This window comes from Lipophrys pholis (genome assembly GCF_963383615.2).
Source record: "Lipophrys pholis genome assembly, chromosome: 15".
Taxonomy (NCBI): Eukaryota; Metazoa; Chordata; class Actinopteri; order Blenniiformes; family Blenniidae; genus Lipophrys; species Lipophrys pholis.
In genome coordinates, this window is record NC_137642.1 from 18,370,965 (window position 1) to 18,388,099 (window position 17,135).

Genomic DNA, 17,135 nt, shown 5'->3' on the forward strand with positions numbered 1-17,135 from the left:
GCTGTGCTCAGATGTCTCTATTTTAGATACAGCATGACAGTTATGAAGCCTGGTGTGGAGGGACGGAGCAGGAGGGGTGTTGACGAGCGACGAGGCTCATATCGTCTTTGAAAGGCTTCCTCACATAGCGGAGCGCCGTCTGTCATGAGGCAAAAGGTTCGTTGCCATTGAACGGCTATTTTCACGTCTTACGATAACGGGCAACAGCAAAGCATTGTGATGCTCTTTATTACAGCCTAGTGGGCAGAGACGTAAAAGCCTCGGCAGTTCAAGCCTTTTGAAGCCTCGTTGGGATTAAAATTATTACAGAATTGATGGTAAACTTGTAAAATACATCACCGTTTCAAACTCCAGTTGTCATTACAGCTTTTTTTTCAGCACCAGAATGAGAAAAAAACTTGCAACAGCTCGTGTTTTTCTTCAATTAAAACACGAAGGAAGGCAAAGACTTGTGCTTTTCCTTCTTTTCTGAGCATAACGCCTGAAGTGAAGTTATAGTTATGAGTGTTGAAGGAAAATTCATTCAAGAGGGCTCCTTTCATGCAGCTGAAGCTGGAAAAACATTGCAGAAAGAATAACGTCCCTATTCAAAGAGGCTGACCTTTCATTCATGTGCATTTTCTTTGACAGGTTTACAAAAAAGAAAAAGAAAAGACAATATGAAATTTCTAAGATTGTACACACTGTCCAATCATATGCCCAGATTTGACCTGTAATTATTTCTGTTATGTATTTACCTCATCATTCATTCATGTATATATTTATTCACATGTTTTGATTTAATATAAAACAAAAAGGTTATTCCAAAGAATAGTAAGATGTAAAATACAAACAAAAAACACAAATTGTTGTGAAGTAGAATGAAACGCTTAAAAAAATGTTAATCAACTGAAATGATTCATTCCTGCTTCAGTTGGATTATGGAGCTACCGGTTGGTGTTTCTTAGGGTATGTTGACGTTCCCTGTTTGGTTTGGGCGACGTGAAATCTCCCATGAACCCTGAATCGGAGCAAACAAAGAACTCTCCGGTCCACTTAAAATACTCCTTCTCGCTTGGCTTGCAAACAATCTTTCTAGCAGGCGAGGACGTGGCGTAGTGCGCAATGTATTCTGGGTAGTAAACAAAGGTAACCGTGCGAATCAGAAGAAACAGACGCAGAAAGAAAAAGTTGGGAAATATCTCGCGGGCAGAGGTGGAGCGGTGAGGAAGAAGTAGTGAGAACGGCACTTATTGAGATCTAGAGTCCCGTCTCCGTTGACACTCCCAGCTTGAAACGGGCTTCAGGCTTCCTAGTAAGACCAGTAATGAGGCGGTAATGGCCGAGGATGTGTGGCCCTTTAAAACACATTTGGAACAGCGTTAGAACGGGGCCTCGCCAACACTTTGATGCTGCTGACCACCTCCCTGTGTGCTTATGAGGAGATTTATGACTTTTGCTCCCTCCCACTTTCATGCTTGCACTGTTACATGAGGGTTTTCTTTTTTTTTTTCCCGTCATGGACACCATATGGAGTACTTCTTCATTTCAAAGAGCGAGGTGTGATGGTGAGCAGCGGCTCGTTGGGAGGTATGAGAAGGTATTTCCTAGCTGCCCGGGAGATGGAATATACCAGTTTCTGAATGCCATGTTTTTATTTCAGAGAAAAAAAACTATTTAGTTTCATGCAAAAATGATTCTATGAAAATATGATTGGATTACGGTAAAAAGATGGAGCAGTCCTGGTCCACCTGGTTGGGTTGCATGCTGGTTGCCATGCCAATGTTGCTTGGTAATAAGCCGGGGATGTGAGATCTTTGTCGATTCGATGCGGAGCTCGCTCCCCCGCCGTCAGCTGTAAAATAGAGTGAAATGTGCATGAAGTGATAGTGATCTCAGTGAAGGTTGTTATAATGAGCCGGCCCCTCTCTTTGCACACGGGCAAGTCGCTGAGTGGAGTGAGACCCCCGCTACTGAGCAATTACCCACTATAATAAGAGCAGCAATTGAATTCTGGTAGCGTGTGTGCATACCGGTGTTGCTCGTTTAAAAAAAAAAAAAAAAAAAGGGCTGCTCTGCTGCTTTGAACATGGTTTTCAATTAGAAACGATGGAATGAATAGAAATTTTCTGCGCTGATGTGTGGCTCGCTGACAATAAAATACTACCTGGGGTCAGGGTTTTTCAGATCAAATGGAAAGAGATGGCTCCGTCTCGTTCCTTTGTGCTACTTTGATCCATTTCAACTTGATGTTCGAGGGGGTTCCTATGTAACCACTGAGGCTAAACACGGTCTCCTCGCTCACATCTGAAAAGCCTTGGAAGCAGTTCGGATATGATTAGAAAACTCCAACCCAGCACTGTAAGATCTCACTGAATCCATTCTAGTTAGAGGTTTTATTTCTATATCTGGTCAAAGCACGTCTATTTTCTGGAACTCAGACAATGGCATGAACCTGTTGGCTTTTTGAGATTCAGACCTCGTCTTGCCCTTGAACCAGGAAGGACTGAAATGAGCCATTTATCATGTATGAAATATGAAATGATTGCATTAATTATAAATCACTGCGTTCAACAGATTCCTTGGAGTTCTCGGGTTTTTGTTAAAGAAATGCACATGCTTCATGTTCATTGTGCAGTGATTTTTTTTCTTCACACAAACAAACAATACAGTTGTGACCGTAGGACCATTTCACCCATCCGTCCGTCCACCTGTCTTGAATTATCCAACTTGGGGAGCTGGAGTCGATCCCAGCTGACTCTGGGTGAAAGCGGTGTCCATCACACGGCAAACACAGAGAGAGACACACTGGTACACAAACTCAGATTCACATCTACCAACTATTTAGATTCAACAATTATTCAGAAATACATGTTTTTAGATTGTAGTATAAAGCCATTGAGAGAACATGAAAACTGATGTCACACGAAACTCTATCCTCAATGGACAGATTAAACATGACAGGTTAATCTTCATTCGTGGCTTCACTCAAGCAACTCTCCCATTGTGACACGTAAGGTCAACTATTGTTAGAGAATTGTACCTTTCATCGTGTTCGTGATCGATTGTTTTTGGAACTGTTCATACTACCAACACATTCGACTGCAGGTTGCCTTGGAATCGTTGTAGATTAAATATACAACCTTGCCCATGTGAAGGGACTCCAGGACAAAGTTGCCCAGTTAAAGCTGACAGAGGTCAATAATGAGACATGCTCAAGGTGAACCGAGCTGTCAGTGCCGGTGAAATGCTCTGACAGAAACACGTTGTTCCTGTCCGACTCCGTCCTGTTTCACTTCTCTGCTCTGTCAGGTTAAATAAAACCACCTGACCTCTTTGTTTCGCGGCATTTTGGCTTCACGCACTGGTGATTTCTCCCTGTAATTCATAGTGGAGAGAAAAAATGTTTTGTTTTTTCTTCCTCGGGTTAGTTTTTGTTTTTTTCTCTCTCTCTCTTGAAATACATCCAAACTTTCTTCAAAGCTTTAGGTCTGTATTGTTAGAGTATGTCTGCATCAGTAGGAAACTGATGATGGTGAATGAGCACCCCGACGAGGACTTATGACATTGATGACAGTTCATTGAATACATTTGATTAAACATGCATATATTTTGCATGTACTGCCTAAACTCAGCAATATGGTCATTTGGAGTCATTTTGCTTTATACTTGGTTCAAATGTGCTTTAAAAATGATCATCAGCCTTCAACTACCTCAACATCAACACACACACACACACACACACACACACACACACACACACACACACACACACACACACACACACACACACATCCAGTAACCGGTTGACAGGCAGTGAAAGCTTGGTCAATGTGTTTCAGTGCTTCTCATGCCATTGCCCGTCAGTCGCCTCTCCAATTTATCTCCCTGACATGTCAGTTCACACTGGAGAAGATGAAGCTATCACTGTTTTTTTTTTGTTTTTTTTATGTTGGCTTTTAAAAACACGCACGCGCACTGTGACAGATGGTTGCTGGTGCTCGTCTTCAAGACTTAACCTCCGAGACTCTGAGATAATGAGAAATTTTGTAATTAGAAAATGCCTGTTAGTGCTCGCGCGGGGTGTTAAAACAATGTGTTTTTACAATAGGAGAATGGGCCCAGCCTTGGTTACATGACGCTGAGGATATGTCCTACTCATTACTCCAGATATTCCCATCTATTTTATCATCCAGTGCATCTTTCTGTCATCTCCTGACAGTAAAGAGGTGTCTCCTTTCACGCCTTTCTTCTCTCTGTTTGACGTGCACCATCACACAGGAGCTAATCTTGTTAACTCGGCATTCCAGTGAAGCACCGGGGGATCTACAGCGGCTGCTGGATCTCAGAGCAAAATATAAATAGGAGGCTTGTCTTCCTCGCCACTTCTGGTATGCCGGGCAGCTTTAATGGACCGCTATGAGGGTGATTTCATTACCTCAGCTTGAACATGAACAGGAACGTCCACTGCTGATGTTGGATCTCGAACTTTCTCCTCGAACAGTAATCGGGAGCGATGTGTGACCGGGTCTGATCGCTCAGCAGCGTCTAAAATAGAGAGAGAGGAGTTTGCGTGAACGTTCCCTCTCTGCCTGTCTTCTGCGCCCTGAAAAATTGATGCTGTGTTTGTGCTCATTGTGTTGCCCGCCGTCTGACCTCCTGATTGACATTAGCAAAATAAGATGTTTAGTTCTGCTTTCAAGTCATGCTCGGCTCTTTCAGATGTCATGCCAACTCTTGGAGTTGTTAATAATTGATCAGATCTGAGGCGTGCTGAACATGCCCACGCTGTTTCTTTTCCCACTTCTGTCTCGTTTGAAGACGCGCTGCTTGTTGTCAGTTTGTGCCATTCGAGTTCAGGGCGTTGATGTTATCTGGAGTCTTTGATTGGGTTATGTAGATTTAGCAATTTTGGAGAAGAACAAATAAAACCACAGTTATCGTTGCTGTCTTCGTTCTCAACATAAGGCGGAGACTTTTAAAGCAGCGGTTTACAAATTGTGAGCGGTTGAGGCCCTTTCATAGAGCTTCAACCACTTTGGATGGCAGCCGCCTTTATTGACGTGTGAATGTGACTGATATTGTTAAGCGTGTCGGGGGATGTTAAATCAGTGGAACACACTATATATGTTAACTCTATTAACCATTTAAAAGAAAAAAAACAAAAAACTTTTCTCAAGAATTGACAAACAAGAAACGGCATCACCACACATTCGTTTACAGATTTCTTTGTTGCCGCAACTTTGCATCTCTCATTTGTTGGGGGTGTTTTTGTAGATATCTGCTGAACTCTCATTTAAAAGAGTTTGCATGCCTCCAATGACATAAATACTAAAAGCACCACGTCCCCCCTCCATGTCTCACGCTCTGTCAGCGGCGCTCATTTCAGCGCCGGGTAGGCTCCTCGCTCTGCTCTCCTGTCAGTCCGAGACGTTCCGCAGCAGCTGTCTTTCTTTGACACGGTCCGCCGAGAAGCCGTTAAACCACACACACGGGGGCAATTTGAGCCCGAACAGTGGGTGTGCCTGGTGCCAAGCGCTGGTGCGGTGCTGCTGTTTGCGTCTGTGTGTGCGCGCGTGTCGTCCACTCTGACCTCCGGCATCCCCCCTTCCCCCCCGTGACTGCGTGTCATCGGCTGGCCGGGGGTTCATAGAAAACCACTGTGGGGGTGTGCGAGGACCTGCTGCAGACACACACTCCTGAACACAGGAGTTTTAATGATCGGTAGACCTTCAAACTTAAAAACTGAAAGCTCATTGCAGATGCAAGGAGCCGGTTTGAAAATGGCTGTGGGCAAAGCGCCTAAACCCATGCAGACGCGAACACGAAAACTTCTTACATTTCTAATGTGGATAAGTTGATCCATAGGAATTTCTTCACCTAAAACCTGATGTAGCTATAATCCAATAGCTTGATCATAATTGAATATTGCATAGTTTGTATCCTCCGTGAATGACTATGATTGTGCAATCCACTATACCTATATTAATCTTAATATATTAATCTGGACAAAGCTGCAAAAAAGCTTTTGTTTCCAAGAAAGTTAGGCTAATGGATGTTTTAGTACAATATTGTCAGCAGTCATCACATTTTGAAAGTAATTTATTTTTAAATGCTTCACCTTCATGTAAAATATTATGACAGTTCCTCTAATATTTGATTACACTATCAGCAAACTATTAAATTGTAGGCTTTATCACATTTATAAATGATTACATTATTGGTTGTTGCAGCCCTTCACCAATAAAAAATGACTTATTTTTATATCTTTTCCAAAAGTTCTGAGGATGCTGCCACATGGTGTGTAATGTCACCAACCCCTCATTCATTATTTAATGTCTTCGATATCCTTGTACTTTCTCTCTCTAACGTCACTGCTGCATCCTCTCCTCACCGCTGATTCTCCATGTCTAGTTTCTTTTTTATTTCCTGAAATATGATGCAAGTCAGCCTCCTGTGCCAGCAGGAAAAACTTGAGAGTAAAAGAAAGGAGGCGTGAGCTGCTGATGAGCCCATTATGATGAGTTCTGGCTGTCAGGCGGACTTTCAGGCGACTTCCACCTGACAGGCCCGACAGCAGCGCCGGGTCTAATGGGGTCGGCAGCGCAGCGAGCTGAGCAGGCGAATCCCAGCGCGCAGGCATTCCTTCTCCTCAGCAGTTTCCCTCCTCCTCCATCTTTAACCTACTTTCGGGCTCCTCCAACTCATTCTCGCGCACCGTGATCAAAAACCCAGAAAACTCCTAATTTATTTTAAACATGGAGAGCGATTATTATTTCACGCCGCTCGCTGTTTTGTCTCCGTTATCCATCGCAAAACTTTTTCAACGATTGCCGATTGATTTCTATTAAACATAGGTTTTAGTTTTAGCTTTCTGCTGTTTAGATTGAAATTACTTTTAACTGCAGTCAAATCAACAGTTTTCCATTTACAGTAGAATTGAAAATACCAAACCTCATCTCAGGACAGACTTTTAAAGAAAATCTATATTATTGTGATTTGTTGGCTATACTAGATATACTTTTGTGATTTTAAAGGGGCGATATTATGCAAAATTCACTTTCTAATTGTATCCACAGTAGTATGCATTCTATTAAATTGCAATTACACCCCAGAAGTGAATAAAGTCTGTCACCTGGCTTGTTTAATTAAAAAAATAAAAAAATAAATAAAAAAAAGTGCTCTAAGGAGTGAATCAGAAATCAAACCCCATATAGTGTCATTGGGGGTTTGGCCAATCCAAATCAGGGTAGGCCCTCCCTTTGACTCTCCCACAATTCTGCTCTGGCAAATGGCACCACGAGAGGAAGTACTTCCTCCTTTTCCCAAGATGGGCATGTGTGGGCGGAGCCAGCCCAGCTGACACAAACACAGCAGATTCTGAATGCAGCTCATATGATTCAATATTCAAATATTGCTTACTTGTATAGTCAAAGCCCCTAGAGTATTTTTTTTTATGATGATGTAGATGCTGAGCAGAGGAATTATTCAAAATTATTGGTTGGTGATGTTTGCATACATATAATGACCCAAAATAGCTCCGTTTTATATTTTTTGCTTTGATTTTAGATACATTTTCAGGGAGTGAGTGTAACACATAAGTACAATCATTGTTCACTGAGCTGTGACCTTTTCGAAAACGCAGACGGACAAAGATCAAAATGTCTGAAATAAAGGATATTTCAGACTGCACTCGCTGCTGCCCAGGGGGCTTGTCATGTTAAAGGCCACCCAGAGACTGCAGAGAAAATTTGTTCATGTCTGTAGGGAACGACCCTCACATCGCCCCTGTTGTGGCTGATTTTGTGCGACTGAATAGCAATTTAGCAATAATCTCTAAAAGAATACGTCATAATGACACTTACTGCTGCATGTAAACATATTATCTTTTTACCATACAATATAAGGCATCTTAATTTTCAATATGTGACATTTCTAAATTAAGCCGTCTAAATAATGTAAAGAAGCTCTTTAAATGTGTTCCAGGTAATTTCATTGATTTGCGTGTTTTCCCCCCCAAAACCCATTGATTGGTTCCTTGACGTCTAACAGTAATGTTGCTTTAATTGCTCCCCGTCAGTCTTTGATGGCTCTTTGCGAGAGCACTCAGTGCCGCTCTAAATGTTTGTGTTGCAGAAGCAGTCCCATCCTGTGCTCGTCAGCCTCTCTGTTTGTTTACCCTCTATTGATAACTCTTCCTTTCAACTCGGTCTCACTTTGAAGAGCCCTCAGACACAGCCTGGATAACATTCGCCCCGCTTATCTCTCTGAAATGGCGCTCTGTTCAGATCCAAGCATTCCTCCTCCTCCAGGTCGTATGTGACTCAATAAGAGAACGTCACCTCGGTGAAATGTATTGATTTGATGAGGAAGCTGGAGACTAGATCTAGAGTGACTTTGTAACAGTAGTGGGAGGAATTGGAAGGTTGGCTTTCGCCAGTTTTGTGATGCTCTGTTTTTGAAAGCGTGCCATTGAAGTTAATGCATATGTGACGAGCTGCGTATTTGCCTGAGATGTAGGTCATGTTACCTTCACTGCTTGAACAGTAGACGTCCTCACATGTGATGGACGCCGCCTCACTTTGCTCCCCCACTTCTCCGTCTCTCTCATGTCTGTCATCCTGCGGTATGTGAAAACACCTTATCTGCCTTCTTTAGGGTCTGCTGGGTTTTTTCGCCCCCCGGAAGTCATTCCCTCCGATCTAAACACGCACACACACTATGTGTCAACAAGCATCTCAAATGAGACCATCAGCCGCATGCCACCGCCCGGCCGTGTCTCTCCAGCCCGGCTCATAACGCCGCTGCGCTGAGGAGGCGTGGTGTGATGGGAGCTGGCACGCTACCTCACAGCCCAGCTGTAGGCCTGGCACGGAGGCAGGGCGCTGTCGACCAACATTACGTGATGGATTGTGTGAGGTGGATCCTGAAGACGACTCCGCCGGTGTTTCCAACCCATCTGCTCCCTTTTATCTGAGTTCTTTTCACAGATGGAACAAATTCACAGCCTCGCTGGGGAATTAGACAGTTTGCTTATACAGGAGAAAAGTTGTAACAATCCTGTGTGAAATAAATCGTGTGCAGATTTCAGACTCGATCACAGCGAAGAACCATTTATAAGACTCGTGTTTGGTGTTCTTTACGGATTCTTAGTCTGTCATTGAAATAAGTTCGTCCAAAACTGAATTGAATATCCAAAGTAAGTTTTTGTTGAAGAAAAGCAGAGATAGTTAAGAAGTCCAGAAATTGTTTTTGCTCATTATAATGACTTCACAGCTTATGGGTTTGTATTTGGTTGAATTTCTCCTGTCAATAATACTTAAAAGTCCACACCTGCAGACTGCATGTTCAGATGTTCCCAGACTGTCAATGACCACAGAAGTTTTGTAATATCAAAACACAACATGTACTCACTATTGGTCAGAGCTGGGACTTCTTGACTGGAAATTATTTTGACATAATGGTTAAATAAAATATTATTAACCTCCTAATGTGTCTATTCCTAGTAATAAATGATGCACAAAGTCACATTAGTACATAGATGTGGTAATCCTACTACTTAAATTGTGCAGATAAGGAAATGTGTTGATTTTGTTGAGAACAGGCCACTGTGTGCAAATTTCAAATCATGATTACCAGACAAATGGAATCGAAAAGGAAAGACTGAAGCAGAACAGGGACAGCAGCTTAACAAAGCAACAAACTTTAAGTCAACTTAAAGTTCCCACAGCCCATCCCTGCTATAATTACACTCAACAACGTGAGGTCCTTTAAACGCCACACATGCACACTGTCAAAAATATATATATTTTTTTTAAATCTTGCAGTCCCATCGCTTGCATAGTATAGGTAGTTTCAATTTCACTAAATCTGCCATAGCTTTGCAGCGACCCACAGAGAAGCTTCTTCTCTCTTGTTTTTGCATCATATGCATCTTCGAAAAAAAAATGTTTATGTGAAATGAAGTCTTTTTATGTAAACTAGATTGTTAGTCCTATTTATTCTTGATCTGTGAAACTTTTGTGTGTATCTTAATTTATCCATTAAGAATATGATGCCTTGTAGCTTTGCAGTATTTGCTGCCCTAAAGATGGTCATTATTAACAAGCAAAAATGAAATGACTTTATTAAGGCAGAGTTGGTTGCTTCAGTGTGGCTCAAACATGGAGATGAAGTGCTTCAGTCATACAGTTTCCAGCTGATGTGGGAATGTGAGTCCATCAAGGGGCAGCAGGTGTCCCTCTTCAATTCTATAAATTTCTCTTTTATTTTTTCTTCTTCTTCTCTTTATTAACAGCTAAAAGAAAGTGTCACTGAGCTGTGACTTTGTAATATAGTGTCTCAATGGGTTGGAAAGAGACACACATGATTCCCCTTAAGAGCCATCGATCGCCTGGCCGTCAGACCCGGTGTGAAATTAAAAACAAATGTGTGCAGGGCTCAAGGAACACTGAGGCTAACTGCCTGTGTCTCACACTTTCTGGCGGTTTCAACCAGGCTACGAATCGTTTGACCAAAACCACGTTGCTGCTTTAATCTTCTGTGTTTTGTCAAATGTAGGATGCAGTGACGTTTTGAAGCTGCAGAAAAGCTGAATAAGTTTACAGCTCAGATTGTCCTTGTAAACACGCAGAGGAGTGGAATTGATTCAGGTTTGCAGGTTTCAGCTTTCGGAGCATCATTTCATTTTGGGATCAGGATTTTGTCAGAAGCCGTCAGTGCAAGTCAATCAACTTTGAAAACATTTCTTTTATCTGACAATTTCACCTTTTTTTAAGTCTATTTTCAGTTGGACTAATGCAACAATGATTTTTTTTTTGTTTACCTCCAGTGAGTGCTGGATCCAGTTCCTTTTATTTGTACTTATTGGTTTCATTTTGGTTACAATCCCTGAGTGAATCTTAAGCCTTGATTCAAAAAGCCACACAGAAAATACTGCATGTATATCCTGTGTCAAATCTGCATCTATTTTTTGTGTTGCTGAAAGAAAACACTCATTAGCGTGTAATAATTTCACACAATACTATTCAATAATGTTGTCACATTTGACTGTAGTTTCTGAAGCCATCCAGCTGTGTTTGCTCGGATCTTTTATCTGAAGGAAAGTGGTGGTTCCGTCTGTCCGGGGGTATTTAGTTAAAACCGAGGGCGTAATCCTTCACTTAACCCCCGTGGTTTAGTTCAAACTTCTGCTTTTAACTCAAGCCTGGGTTTTAAAAACTCAAAGGAAAACTTCCTGCAGTGAAAAACAGTGTGGATTTGCAATGTGAAGAACCTGAACAACATCCACCAGAGAGTAAATAAAATTCATTCTAGTGACTATCCACTATTAAATATTAATAGAAACATTTCAAGACCAGTCATATGGTCTAAAAAAACAATTACTCATAGGCCTGTGTGGTGAAAGTTATAGCAAGTGTTTGAGTTTGTTGTCTAAAATGCATTATTTCTGCTTTTTTCAAGAAGTTATGATCTAATTATGATAAAGGCAGTTTCAAACTTTTTTTTTGTCCTCGGCATATTTCTAACACTGAAAGTAAATGTATTAATCTATATGTATTGAACATGCATCACAATTATGAATTAAGCTATGGTGAACATTTATTGGTATAACGTACGGTTACTTATTAAGATATTGAAATGATTTACTCTCTTTGATAGAACCAAGGTTTGTACAATTTGAATCCGTTTCTAAATCAGAATAGTTTGAATCAAAGTCTCTTTTTTTTTTTTTGTTGTTGTTTGGTTAAAAATCTTTGAACCGTTAATTAATGGATGTGTCTTTATTTATTCAGGCTGTGGCTTAACTCACTATAACCCCCATGATCCACTTCCTTTTTGACTTATCAGCAACAAAGAGAAAGAGAGAGTGCATCTGTGTTTTTACAGATTTCAATGCTCAGTTAAAACATTTTTTTTTTTTCCCGTCTTACAAGTATTCTGCTTTCACACCTCCAGATAACACCTCAGTTTTTTTTTAATCTTTTTTCTGAAAGGTGCCTGACATGTTCTTTTGACTGTGCAGTGTAATGCGCGGGGGCATTCGAGGTTAGAAATATTTGCTCCTGTCCCACCCAGCCTGCCTGTCACATCCTTTCTGCAATAGATGTCTTGTTTGACTAGCCTTTCTGCCTGGCTGCCTCTTTCTGCCTGCCTGCCTGCCTGCCTGCCTGCCTGCATGTCTCTCAGCTCCAACCACCTGCAGCTCAAACAAAGGTGGGCCTGATGAAGGGACGAGCCGTCGGCACACGAGTGCTGGGATGTGGGGGGTCAGAGATTGAGGGATTACCTTGGCTCATCCTCTACAGACTCCTTGATTTGACATTATTGAAAGATCCCCCCCCCAGCGAGAGGTTCAAACCTCCACCTCACAAAACACACAAATACCAGTACACACACAGTCTTCCAGGTGTAGGCATGCTGGATCGACGCTGGCGATGGACTGTTCCTTATCATAACAAACCCTGACTTGTGGTATGATAACATTGTTCAGAGGAGGGCCTGCCCGTCTGTGTAGATGGCCTTTAGAGATTGTTATTGATGAGCAGTTCATTGTGGTGCTCATGCAAAAAGGCAGGCGGCTGCACAACCAGCATCCATTCCAACACCTTCCACACACTCAGCAAAATTCTTTTAATTAGCAGCTTGGAGGAGAAGAGCTGCAATTAAAGGAGTAAAAAAACTGGAGTTGCTCTGTCATGTGTGGACACATCACTTTGAGGTGGGAAAGAACAGAATATAATGCTGACCATTGCTGAAATCTCACCCTCATTCAGAAATGGTGATGAAGAAAATTCACGTTTCCGACCATTTTAGAGTCACCATGCATGTTTTTTGGAGGAATAAGAAGAAACCAAGTCAACCCATGCACACAGAGGAGGAGGAATCTAAAAACAAATCTTAATGGATATGAAACAAGTGCTCATTGAATCACTGTCCTCTTTCTCCAATACTTTTTGCTCTGAGTCGTTGTTTGTTCTGGAATTTCTCTGCTTTTCAGTTGGATGAAATAGCTGCGCACAGAGCGGCTGCTGCAGACACGACTCTATACTAAACCAGAAATCAGTTCATCTATCTATTGCTTTGTCTACCTGATATTATTTGCTTATGTTGTTTTGATCATACACCAATTTGAAATATTAACAAAATCACTTTTTTTTTTTAAAGTGTCATATTGTAAATTATAGCTTTAATATCATAACCAGTCCAATGTGTCACACCCTGACATGCCGCCGGTCAGACGCACTGTGACTGCGTAGTGAAAACAGGGGTGTGGTTCTCCTGTGAGATGTGGGTAAGTAGAGCAGAAAATATGCCTCTCAGACAGAGCGTGTTCACCGCGAGGGGAGAATGAAAGATTCAAGTGTACGTGAGGATGTGTGTGCGGCGCATCACGTCTGGTTCGAGAGAGGCGTCTCCCTGAGCTCGTGGCGTGTGACCGCGAGTCGCGTGGCAGTCGCAGCTCGCCGATGGCGCGCCGCGACGTCCTGATCAAGAGTGAGAGTTTCCTCCGCGTCAGGTCTCGATAATTTTACGACAAAATAAGTCACAGCCAGCCGGTATTGTCCAAACATCACATTCCTCCGCACGGCTAAGTGGTTGCTACGGCGCGCACTTAATGAACGGAAAAAGCCATAAAATGCTAACAGCAGCCTCATTCTTATCCCCTGTCATTTACTTTCCCTCCTTTTCTCGCCCTCTTCCCTTCCAGTTCTGGCCATCCAGGCTGCCACCATCCAGTTCACAAAGGAGCCCAAATCCCAGGATGCCCTGCACGGCCGCAGCGCCATGCTCCGCTGCGAGGTCAGCGACCCGGCCGACATTGCGTACAGCTGGCGTCACGACGGCCAGCCGCTGCAGGACAGCGAGAGCCGCTTCCAGGAGGGCAGCAACCTCAAGTTCACCGCCGTGGACCGGCAGCTGGACGCGGGCAGCTTTGAGTGCGTCGCACGAAACAAGGTCACCGGAGAGGAGCGCCACTCCACCAATGCCTCCTTCAATATCAAGTGTGAGTCTTCGGTTTCAAGTCATTCTCACCCTCATTTTCTCATCCGAAAAGAACAGAAGCCCTCTGATTTCCCGAGTGAAAATTACTAGCTGACAGGGTTTCATAATGGCGACATGGGTGTGCTTCCAGTTTCTGGATCAAAAAAGCAAAACAAAAGTCAGAGTATAAGATGACAGGTAGAATAAGCTGGAGGAATGTTTCCACCTTGTTGCCTTGTTCTTTGTGGCTCCCTCCCTCTATAGGAAACTGGATACATGTGCCACCAAGCATGTGTTTCTTGTTGCCTGTATCTGTTTTTTCCCCCCCTTTCCTTCCGTTGTGCAACTCTTGTTTTTCCCCATACACTCCCAACAAGGGCTTTTATCAGGAAATTACCAAGAGCTCAATTCACCTTCAAGCCCTGTAATTATTTAAGTTAAGCTGAAAACGTCCCTCTCTGCTCCAGCTTTATGTTCATGTCAGACTTTGCCCACTCTGTCATTTTCTTGGCGATTTCTGTGATTCGGCCTCCACGTGCAAGCATCCTAATTTTGTTGTTTGGCCCTTAAACCAAACCTCAATGACCCTCTTGAGTTTCAGAGGAAGCCATGCGAGTCTGGATAAATAACAACCTTATTTGTGCGCCGAGGAAGGCCCTCAGGTGCCAGCGGTTACTGAAAAGCCTTTGTGTTTCACAGACACAGAGTGATGGCAGGAGCAACGGGGGGGGAAAGTAAAAACGGGTGAAAAATGGCTCCATCTGGAATATGTTCTCCTCTCTTGCTACATTCAAGCCGGGAGGTTTTTCCTTTCGTGGTGATGATACGTGTTCAAACCCTGATCACAAGAACAGATGAGGGTCTCGACCTCGTGGGAGAGAACTGAGGGGCCGACGGAGGCAGCCCGACCATCTCTATGATGTGGTCTGCCACGTTGAGCAGCGTCTTCGAATATACACAGTTTTAGGCAGATGGATCAAAGTGGCTCGTCGGTTTCCCTAAACACATCTAATCTGAGGGGAGTCGCTTTTATATGCTGCAATTAAACATGATCTAGTGAGGTAATAAAGCTTGACTGACATGCTCCTACAGATTAGGGGAAAAAAAAACAAGTTAGACATGAAGCGCCAGTTCTTCTGAGTTGCCACCGCCGAGAAGAATAAATTGTTTATCTGCCAAATCTTTTGCAGTCCCACGCTCAACGAGAGAGAGGTGAATTTTTCCTTAGAGGGAAAGTCATGTAATCAGTATTAAAAATAAAAGCTGACTGAGACTGAAAACGTATGTGATGTTCATATAGGAGTGGGAAACGCTTTGGAACTGCTGCGATGTGGAAGATTCAGAGTGAGATAAAGATAATGGATGTTCTGTTTCTTGAGCAGACATGACCATAAAAATGCCTCTGAACCACAACCAACTTTCTCTGATCTTTATAACTGATTGTTTAAAATGTGATGAATGGAATCACGTTATGCACATTAATGACAGGTCAAGTGACGTGCGAATAAAAGTTTCCACTACAGCTCTTCTAGTTGTCTTCACCGTTTGAACTCCTTCCACATTCTGATTTTCTCTTTTGCTCCATCCTATTTTACTCGGCGCTCTTCAACTCCAGCACACTTCGCCCTTTGAAAGAGGGTCAAATTAAGAAGGAACTTGAAGAAACAGCAGCACATTATTCAAATAAATAAAAAAAAAATTATAATGTTGTCCAGTATTGCAATAAAGTTATGACTAACGATAAATACAAATAGTTTAAGTATCCATCGTTGATGGATAGAATCTTTATTTGTCTTTGCACAAGTACAATGACTTCCCTGGTGCAGAATACTGTAAGCGGCGTACAAATAACAGAACGGTACTCTCTTCACGTCTGCCTCATGGGCGGGTATTGTGTTTTACAATATGTATATTGTGTATCTTGATTTATTTATTACAATAAATTTGCAAAATATTGTGCAGCCCTAATTGAAAACATACCGGTAATGTCAACAAAAATCAGGATCCCTGTACCTGAATGCGGAGGGTCTCTGGTTCAAATCCAGCAGGAAGGACTTCAGGTGAAAACTAGCCAAGTAGAATGAGTCCGGCCCCTGCAGAGGGGAGCAGAGTAATAAACATTTAATTACGAATAAGATTATATTTGTTTTCGGGAACCCGCAGCGCGTGTTGCTCTGCTAAACACACTGCTTGTGCTTTTAAAGCAAGAACTACTAAAACACTACTGACAGTAATGTGTTTTAGCTCATTAAGTTTTGATGCTAGAAAAAAAAACTTTTTATCTCCCCAATCTAATCTATCACTTTCTTAAAGTTGATTTAACATTCCTTAATAATAAATGTATCTAACAGTCTTCCCTTTTTGCATTATTGTGCTTTCACAATGTGCAGAGCTGTGCTTTACCTTCATCTCTTCTCTTCCAGAATAGACCAAGCTGTATTTTTTAACAAAGACACTCGGAAACCCAACAATGCTTCCGCCATTGTTTTGTGATTTGCGTTATCTTGACAAATACAAGCTGCCATTTGCTCAAACCAGCCAGGAAATATAATAACTACATATTTGCTCGTTAGTAAAAGTAACTTCTGTTTTACTAGAGCTGCTAAGATATCTGCCCCCTGATCCGAAATACCACATAGTATTGTCATATCGGGACTTGTTAATGGATGTGTGTGTCTGCACACATGAGTCTTTTATTAAAGTGACAAAAATTTGTGTTTTTATTTTTTTTTAAGTAGCCAATTGTGTTGCGAAATCTAATATATCCCTCATTTGCATATGTAGATAAGCACATTACATGAAACAACCAAACTGATATGAAACGAGACGTTCTGGCATTGATGTACTGCTCATTAATAATCTGATAGATAGCTTTGTGCTAATATAAGAATATGGAAGCTTCAGACCTCAAATTTACAAGAGAAGAAAGTTTTGTTTTTTTTTCTTTAAAAGGAGGAAAAGAAAGTAAGAAATAGGAAAGGGCTCACTTTTCTCAACTGCAAGGTGTGTGACAGCTCACGGTATGAAATCACCATAACACTCTCCTATCTGTGTAGGTTCATCAATACATTTGTCTCCATGTCACAATGTGCAGGTTCGTCGCGCTATCTCTGGATCACTTTAAGTGGATCAGCCTGTGTTGTGACTGATGTGCTCATATTTCCCCAACA

General features: G+C 42.1%; 1 protein-coding gene across 1 annotated transcript in view; it reads left to right on the top strand.

Moving 5' to 3' along the window:
• The window catches only part of ptk7b (protein tyrosine kinase 7b), an 81,185-nt gene that overhangs the window by 39,239 nt on the left and 24,811 nt on the right, over nt 1-17,135 (top strand). Inside the window, exon 2 of the mRNA XM_080482111.1 lies at nt 13,691-13,987. Coding sequence (XP_080338237.1) covers nt 13,691-13,987 — 297 coding nt within the window. The remainder of the gene's footprint in view (nt 1-13,690; nt 13,988-17,135) is intronic.